The sequence below is a fragment of the Apaloderma vittatum genome, unplaced genomic scaffold (assembly GCF_000703405.1).
Source record: "Apaloderma vittatum isolate BGI_N311 unplaced genomic scaffold, ASM70340v1 scaffold23547, whole genome shotgun sequence".
NCBI lineage: Eukaryota > Metazoa > Chordata > Aves > Trogoniformes > Trogonidae > Apaloderma > Apaloderma vittatum.
In genome coordinates this window covers 22293-30824 of record NW_009725985.1, presented here as the reverse complement: position 1 = coordinate 30824, position 8532 = coordinate 22293, and the positions used below count along the sequence as shown (strand labels likewise).

At 44.4% G+C, this 8532-nt stretch overlaps 1 protein-coding gene across 1 annotated transcript in view; it reads left to right on the top strand.

Annotated features, from left to right (window-relative positions):
• The first annotated feature begins 787 nt into the window (after positions 1-787).
• Positions 788-8532, top strand: part of LOC104276709 (E3 ubiquitin-protein ligase AMFR-like) — a 26495-nt gene continuing 18750 nt past the window's right edge. Inside the window, 3 exon segments of the mRNA XM_009873128.1 lie at positions 788-901; positions 2715-2879; positions 4643-4795. Coding sequence (XP_009871430.1) covers positions 839-901; positions 2715-2879; positions 4643-4795 — 381 coding nt within the window. The 5' untranslated portion in view covers positions 788-838.

Here is an 8532-nt window from a genome sequence, read left to right as displayed (position 1 = left end):
ACCCCGAGCTGCTGCTGCGGAGCTTTCGTGTGCCCGCCGGTCCGGCCTGCTGCTGGCTCCACACCTGCTGTGCTCCATAGCCACTGACAGAGGCGCTGGGTTTTGACTACGCCGGACGCGTCCAGCGTGCTTGGACTTGGTCTCGGGACCTTCAATTAAGAGCCCTGGAAAAGCTGATTGTGTGCCCTTTAGCAATGATGGGGGTGAGGCAGCTTCATCACACCCTGTCTCCCTTTTAAGTGTTCTGCGTAGGTCAGAAGTTAATTGCAGGTTGTTTTCTGTGCTCCTTGCTGCCCTGCTTTAAAGCAGTTTCCCCAGAAGGGTTTCAGCAGTGGGGTTACGGAAGGGGTGTGCTGTTCGGTATGTTTTGAGACAACGGCTGAATCTTCTTCCTTCCTGTAACAACAGATTCAGACTGGAGTTTTCTCATCTGCTCTATGCTCAACAAAATGAGCATCTTGGCAACGTGAAAGTTTTTGTCCCCCGTGTTCCTTTGGGCGGAAATTTGCTAATCTATATAAAGCAATTTATTGTGAAGAGGTGGGTTCGTTTGTTGGGTATGCTGGTTTGTCAAACTGGCTGTGTCAGTACTTCTACAAAAAAAAAATACTTATCAGCTATTATACGTGTCTTGGAAGAGGCCAGGCTCAAATTTCACACGCGCACTAGAAAAAAAAAAGGCAACTCGTACTGTTCTGTGAACAATGGTGGGTTTTGTTAGACTCGTTCGTTCCCCTTCTCTCTCCCTTTCCCCTTGCTTCTAAGTAGGGCGAAAGTATTCGTTGCTGACTGCTTTATTTCTTTGCAGGTACTAGTGAACACTGCCTGCTGTTTTCTGATGCTCGTTGCTAAGCTCATCCAGTGCATGGTGTTTGGTCCTCTTCGTGTCAGCGAGAGGCAGGTGAGACAGCACTGCGTTGCCTCGCATGTTGTTATGTTTTGTAATTTCTTGGTGTATGACTGGTGTGATTTTTCCATATGGGATTTCCGAAAGCACCCGAGAAAACTAAATTTTAGAACAGCCTAAACTGAAATCTTACCTTTTGGTTGACAAGTGTATCCACTGCCACAGTTTATTTCTCAAGGGAGCTTTTCTTTTTTCACTGTTCCTACTGTATTTTAGAAGCCCACAGTCAACTTGAAAATGCCACTTCCTTAATGAGCTTTGTCAGATTTCTTACAAGTGCAACTCATTTCAGAATACTTAGGACACGTGTTCCTCTCTGTTCAGTTTGCCCTTGGCAGCATTTCTCCCTGGGGTTTAGTAGTTTTTGGCACTGGCAGTCTGAGTTCCCCCTTATACTTTATTTTGTGCCTTGACTGTTAGGGGTGGATGGTTTCTCTACCCCCAGGTGTAAGAGGCGACAGGCAGGCATATGTGCAGAGAGAAGGAGGTAAGGAGGGCTGAAAACTCAGGCTGTTTAGTCCTTGGGGTAGGTGAGAATGTTTTTAAAAATTCAGCAAGGGAACCATTAAAGCCCAGGCTTTTTAAAAACAAGTTTCTGCAGAAGATAAAAGCAGCAGCACTAGTTTGAATCCTATCTATCCTTTTTTTTTTTTTTTTAAAGGCAAATGCCTGAGTTGCTCTCTCTGAGTGCGGTAGCAGTGGTTTGAAGCATGTTCGCATATTTTTTTTAAAAGAAGATGTTAAAATGCAGTTCTTTAGGAGAAATGAGGCCATGATGATTTTTCATATGCAGAACTGAGACACAGAGAGCTTCAGTAATAACCATGGATCTCTCAAAGCCTATTGTATTTGTGGTTCACACCCCGTAGAGCCTCCGAGTGGAGCGTGTTAAAAAGAAGGCACTATCAAACTGCTTTGGGCCAGATTTTCTTTCCAGTCCCTGTGGACTCTTAAGAATGTGGAATTTTAACCAGTGATCGTTTCCAGGATGTTCTCTACTGTCTTAAAAACTGAAGTGAAAAGCAGGAACAGTGTGGATCCATTTGTGTTTGGACAGTGGGAGTGTGCTTCAGTTCTCATCTAAAGGAGAGCTCGTTATTAACATTGGCAAGCCAAAAACGGCGGCATCATGAAAGAATTCTGGGCCTGTCTTAGTTAAACTTCTGGTGACTTCACTGTATTCTTTAAGAAAACATTTTATTTCATAATTTTTTTTAATCCTGAACAAGCTGGCTTGCTGTCTGCTGCTTGAGACCATCACATAATTTCTTTCCTACTGCGTGGGAATAATTTTTTTTTTCTTTCATTGCTCATCCATCTCATTCTCCACTGCACTCATTGTGCTTTTTAAGAGCAGACTTTGTCATCCTTTCTTAATCATCTGTACTTTTTGACAGGTTTTTGGAAGCAAGGTGCTAGGCTCTTTGGGCATCCCGTAAAACCGTGGCAGTTCTAGCAAAAAGCACTTTGTGTTTGCGGCCCAGTAGCTGTGTTGCTTGGGTGTGGAGGGTCAAACTGAGATCAAACTTGGTTTCTGCCAAGCAGCTGTTTTAGAAGTTGTGTGCTGTGTTCCTCAGTTACGCTGAGGTGGTACAAAAGACTGAGATGCTCAGGATCGCTGATATTTCTAATCTATTTTTAACTCAGTAAGAGTAACAAATACTATCCAAGATGTGTATGCAGCTGGCTTTTACTAACGTATTACCGCATTTCTGCTCACATTTCTTTTCGTTTGTTTTCCCTCCTCTTCGCCTGCATGTGTTGTATCAGTACTTTCACCGCAGTAACCAAATGCCTTCCTTTACAGCATCTCAAGGATAAATTCTGGAATTTCATCTTCTACAAGTTCATCTTCATTTTTGGTGTGCTGAATGTTCAGACGGTGGAAGAAGTGGTGATGTGGTGCCTGTGGTTTTCTGGGCTTGTGTTTCTTCATCTTATGGTTCAGCTCTGCAAGGATCGATTTGAATATGTAAGTTCTGATTAAGGGCTGTCTTTTGGGCCATGCAAATTCCGTTTCTGCTTTGGGCACTGGTTCATGACAAGTTACAAACAGATCATTTAGACCTTTTCCCCTCCCTGCGGTGCTGAACACGTGCACCTCTCAGTAGCTTCAAATACTTGCTTTAAAGTGGAATGTCAATCTTACTCCTTCAGATTTCCCATGAGACAAATGGAGCTGAAGCTACTTATTTTCTTTGATAAATTGCTCCTTATATGTGCCCTGTAATTACTGTTACATAACTCTGTGAGATGTCTTTGTAGCTCTCCTTAGTGAAGAGATCTTGATAACAGAACATCCCTTAGATTGGTGCCCTTTAGGACTGGAACCATGAAGCCTGTTCCTGCGGGTTCTGTGCTCGGATTTCAGGCTCATTTACATCTACCAAACGCTGATGCCAATTTTTTTACAATACACAGTGCAACTTTCTCTGTAAGCTGCATCCCAGTTGTGGTTAATACCAAGAATAAATTCCGTAGAGTTGCAGAAGTTGAAGGCTAGGCAAGGAAGAAGGAGCTGAATTTGAACAGTAAATCTTGCCCTTTAAACGTCTATAATGGACATGCATTTTCCTAAGCTCCCCTGTCCTGGAATAAGAGTTTGAACTAAATTGAATACATGGATTTCCTTTTGGTAACTCTGTGCTTTGCTGTTTTGTTCATTAATATCCAGTAGGGCCTGTTAATTTGCAGGAAGTTAAGCATGGAGCTTGAAACTGGATTGGCTGGGGTTAGGAAAATGGAGACAGCAGTAAACAAGGCAGTCATCTGGTATTTTTAATGTTCAGAAAGCTGGGAAGGAACAAAGCTCACGTGGGAAGAAATCTTTATTATATTCCTTCTGTATTCAAAGCATGTATCGTAATTCTTTACTTGGACAAATGGTCCTTGTGTGATCTGCCTTGCAAACTCAGGGAACTGAACCAGATGTAAACGAGGAAGAAAGAACCAATTTAAAAACAAAACACGAGAGTCAACTTCGTCAGTCAGACCGGAGTGAGGCTTTGGGAAACTCCTTCTTCCCTTGTCCTGGTCTTCCCCTTCCTGCCCTGAAAACAAGGAGACAGACCACCTAAATATTTTGCCTCTTGGGTCATCTTTTCAGACAGCCTAGGTGTAGCCTGCCATTATGGTAGGTTAGCAAATTAGTATGCTGTGCATGCTGTCAAACGAGACAACTCGTTTCAGTAGACTCCATCCAGCAGTCTCTAGCTGCAAGTTAAATTTTGTGGGGAGATGTCTCTTTCTTCCAGAGGAAAATGACACTGGAAGAACCAGATGTTAGAAGGTAAAGCTGGATGAATGGAGATCAGCTGTAAAGTGGAAAATTGGCAAAACAACTCTTCTCATTGCTCAAAGACTGGCTAGTAAGGTTAGATGTCTTCTAAAACTCTCATCCTAAGCAGATGGAGAAACTGCCATGTGAGAAAGCACTCATGGTTTTCTTGTGCAGGTGATCTAAACATTCGAACGAACAATCCTGATGCTCTCTTCTGGCTTTAAGAGCCTGCTGGATGTAAAAGCGAGACGACGTAGGCTTTGGGATGGTGTTTCTTTTAAGCTTTATCCTGCGTCATTTTTTGCTGTGTTGCCTGGTTGAGGTCGTGAAATCAGTTTTGTTGTAGAAAGCAAGAGTTTTTCCATTGTTTGGCGAGGTGACTGTGGAAGGCAGGGTGGATGAAGTACCCCTTTAAACCTGGCACGTATTTATGCGTTTATGTGTTTGTGTTGCAGCTTTCCTTTTCTCCTACCACCCCCATGAGCAGCCACATCAGAGTACTGACCCTGCTGATCGCCATGCTCCTGTCCTGCTGTGGCTTAGCGGTCGTCTGTGGGATTATTGGCTACACCCATGGCATGCACACGCTGGCTTTCATGGCAGCAGAGGTGAGAATTCCTTCATACGTGTCGTGGTTTCTGTTTTGCCTTTCGCCCCTCGCTTGGGAGTATTTTGGCGCACGGTGGGTTTTCTTGTAGTTTCTCACAGGAAGGAGCTTTGAAGATGCAAACGAGCCCTCCCCTGTTCTAGAGCAGTTGCCAGATCTGTCGTGTTTTCTCTCTTCAGAGTTCAAGCCTGCAAAAATTCTTTGTCTGAAGAAGAGAATGAGAGGATAAATCTGTAAGATGATGCTGAAATCAGGTGGCAGCCTGTGAAAAAATAATGATTGTGCTTCACAAGCATCGCAAGAAGCGCTAGTTGAAATGGCTGCTAGAGGGAGAGAGTGTGTGTGAAAGTGTTGTGTGCACCTCAGGGTGTTTCTCTGGCATTGTATTTTCTAATTATTTTCTCCCTGGTATGAATGAGACTTAACATCCTTTCCTTAAAGCACACTCGTAGGCTTTACTTGTGTTACTTGTCTCAAGAGTTGTGCGCTCCTCAACGCTTTGCAGTGTGGAGTAAATGTCAGTGAATTTGTGAACATTCAGTGTATTTTTGAAGTTATGGTCGGTTGTTGGGTTCAATAATGTTTCAGTGGAGGTAACCGGAACCTGCAAGTAAGGCATCTTGGCACATCCTTAGTTCAGATAGGAGAAGAAAAACAAACTGTACATGCTATCTTGAAGTGATGGTTGGAGTTAGTGAGGAGGAAAGAAAAGTCAGCTGATATTAGGAGAATACGATGCCGGTCACAGCACAGTTCAGTTGTTTCGTATGCCAGCTTGCTTTTCCCTGAACACTAGGATATGCGAGGCCAGATTTGGAGTGGCACACTGGAAGGGTATTGAAGATCTGTCAGCGTCACTGATAGGTGGGGTCCTCGGTGACGTGTCTCTTATCTTGGCTCAGCAGAAGCCTGATGCCAGCCCAGGGCAGGTTTATCGGGGAGCACTACGGCGCTGGGTTGCCTGGTGGGCGCTGCGCCCTGTGGTGATGCGTGTGTTGGTGGTTGCAGGATGGGGCCCGGCAGTTTGTTTCAGTGGGAGCTGTTCTGGCTGCTCGTTAACAAAGGAGCAGCTTGGTCAGCATAAGCGTGTGGTCCTCAGCCCTGGATCTGGGCAGCCCCCTGCGCTGCTGGGAGCCAGCAGGGAGGAGGTTTGTGGGGAAGGTCTCTCTGCCCTCGCTTGCAGCAGTTGGCGTTTGAGGGTGTTCCTGAGCTGAGGCTTGCATGAGCCTGGTGGGTCTGACAGCCTCAGGTGGACTCTGGAAAGTCGTCTGGTTGTTTATTGAACTCGTTTATACTTTGGCCCCCACAATACCCAAAGGGAGTAGATTCCATGTTTAACTCTGCTTTGTGTATGCAGAAGAACTCTTTTAGTTGTTCTGTCTTATAATGTCCTTGCCTATCATCTAAGGCATTTATGGTGAAAAACTGCAAAGAATCATTCCCTGTTTACTCTCCTTCACCCAGTCTGTGATTTTACAGACCTTTCTCCTGTTCCCCTTCCAACTTCCCTTGCGAGCAAAAGAATTCTAGTCTGTTTAGTCTTTCCTTGTGCGAAATTGTCTAATATCTTGCCCTTTTGTAAATGGTTTAAATACGCCCTCATGGGCAACCACAGCCTTGATTTTAATACCCAGCACTCGTGCAAGTGGGATAACACTTGTCGAGTTTCTTTCTATCTCTAGCAGTGACACCTCGTGGCAGTCCTCAGGCCCTCAGCTAAAAGCATTAAATCTTGCAGACTAAAACGTTCTCCTGCTGGTGGCTTGTGTGATGCTGTTCGAGAGGGACCCTGCCAAGTGTATTCCATCAGTGTGTATTTAATTACATTAAGTTACATTAAGCTATTGGTCTCTCTCCTGACGCTCCAAATATCGATTTAGCTGGACATCTCGGGGTTTTCAATAAAGCAATATAGATGTTTTTCTTGAGTTTTAGGTGGGCTTCCCCTTTTTCCGTGCTGTTCGTCCGCTTTTTCTTTCCTGCAAAGGATGGACGTGAAATGTGCAAATGTCCAGAGAAGGTTGAATAAGGACTGTCTGTATTTTGGAGTAAACGTTAGCTTTTCTGCCTTAATATGTGGTAATGTTTAATATTTGCACCTTTTTTTATTGTAAGAGTTACTCTATTGCTATAGCAGCTGCCCTCTGATCCTGTTTCATACACCTCAATTAAGGCTGGGTAATGAAGAGGTGTTCAGATCTTAGAGTTGTACCTTACAGATAAGAGTATATTTTCCTGTATGGCCTCCTGTGCCACATCCCCATTATCTTGGGTTTTGAGTGCCTTCCAGTCGTGTGCTCATCTCCATGACTAGTGTCTGCCGGTATCACGGAGTCCGTGAGGGATGAGCAATTCGTTCCGAGCAGAGCAAGAGCTCTTGAGGTGTCAGCACTGCAAATGGCCAGCTCTACCTCTAAACCCTCAGAGTACGGAGTTACGTAACTTGTGATGCAGCCTTGTACTTCCTGCGAAGTATTTCTCCTGTCAGAACGTTGAAATGCGTTTCTGGAAATGGTAGAAGAACCCAAGTGCCTTGACCAAATCTGGGCTAGCTCATCCTTTTAATTTGCTGCTCCTGCTGCCTCAGCACTAACCAGTGTAAATGATGCCTTGGCAACATTAACTTCTTAAAAGTTGCTAAGACGAGACTCTAGATTTCTACCTGACAGATGTCTTCCTTATCGGGAACTTTATGCCATGTGTGCCTGGTTTTGACACAGATTTGTGCTCAGTGGCACATCCATCCAGCAGTTCAGGTAATCGTTCCGTTGCGTGCTTAGAGTTTGGGCATACTTACTTTTCCTCTGTGGTCTTCTCAAAATTCATCTGTGGCCAAAAAACCTGGTGTCACCAAGGTGTAGTTTCTTTCTGGTACCCACAGGCAGGGTAACAGAAAACAGAAGAGGGTCTCGTAACGTGCCTTGTGGGAGCTTGTAGGGTGCTAATTTAACTTTTTAATGAAAGGCGTTTGTGATGAGAACAGCACGCTGTGCTAGGGGACTTGCTGTTACCTTCTTGACTTGTTTTAGTGTTGTTTGAATGATTTGTGCATCTTACCCTGAAGCCCTTGTTTGTGTAGAACGTTGCACGGGTGTTTCAATAGTCACAGGAACACTTACTCGAAAGCCAGCGAGTAAACAGTTGGCAGAAATATTGGATGTTACTAAGGGTTAAATACGCACAGAAGCATTTTAAGGATGCTTTTTACAGACGGAAAAAATTATTGAAGCGAACTGTTTTACTGCTGTATGGGGAAGTTAGTGGTTTTGATAGTTCTTCTGTACTGTTTTTAACACTTATGCTGACGGCATGCTGTCAGACCAGTTCTGCAGAAATGCTTTTAGTTGCTTGTGGCAAATCCTCTGTGTCCCGGTGTCAGGGGGCCCCTGCTAACCACAGGGTAGAGTCAGGCGTTTGTCCAGTCCCATTTTCTTTCACTGGAAGGTCACAACACAGGAACGGGGCACTGTGGGCCTGGCAGGTTAGAGAAAAGCTAGATACAAAAAACATTAGAGATACAAACCTGTGGAAATGCGGTTAGGTGTTCTGGAAGCAGTTCTTTCTGTTGACTTGTCTATGCTTCTGATCTACTTTCACTTTCTGATACACTCACTTTTTTGTTTTGTTTTCTTTGTACTTGGCCTGGAGAGGTAAGTGTGGTTAAAGAGAGAAGCTACTTTGCAGCATTCACACCTCAGCAAAGGGGGGAAGTTATTTGAAAGTGCTTCCACGTTTCGT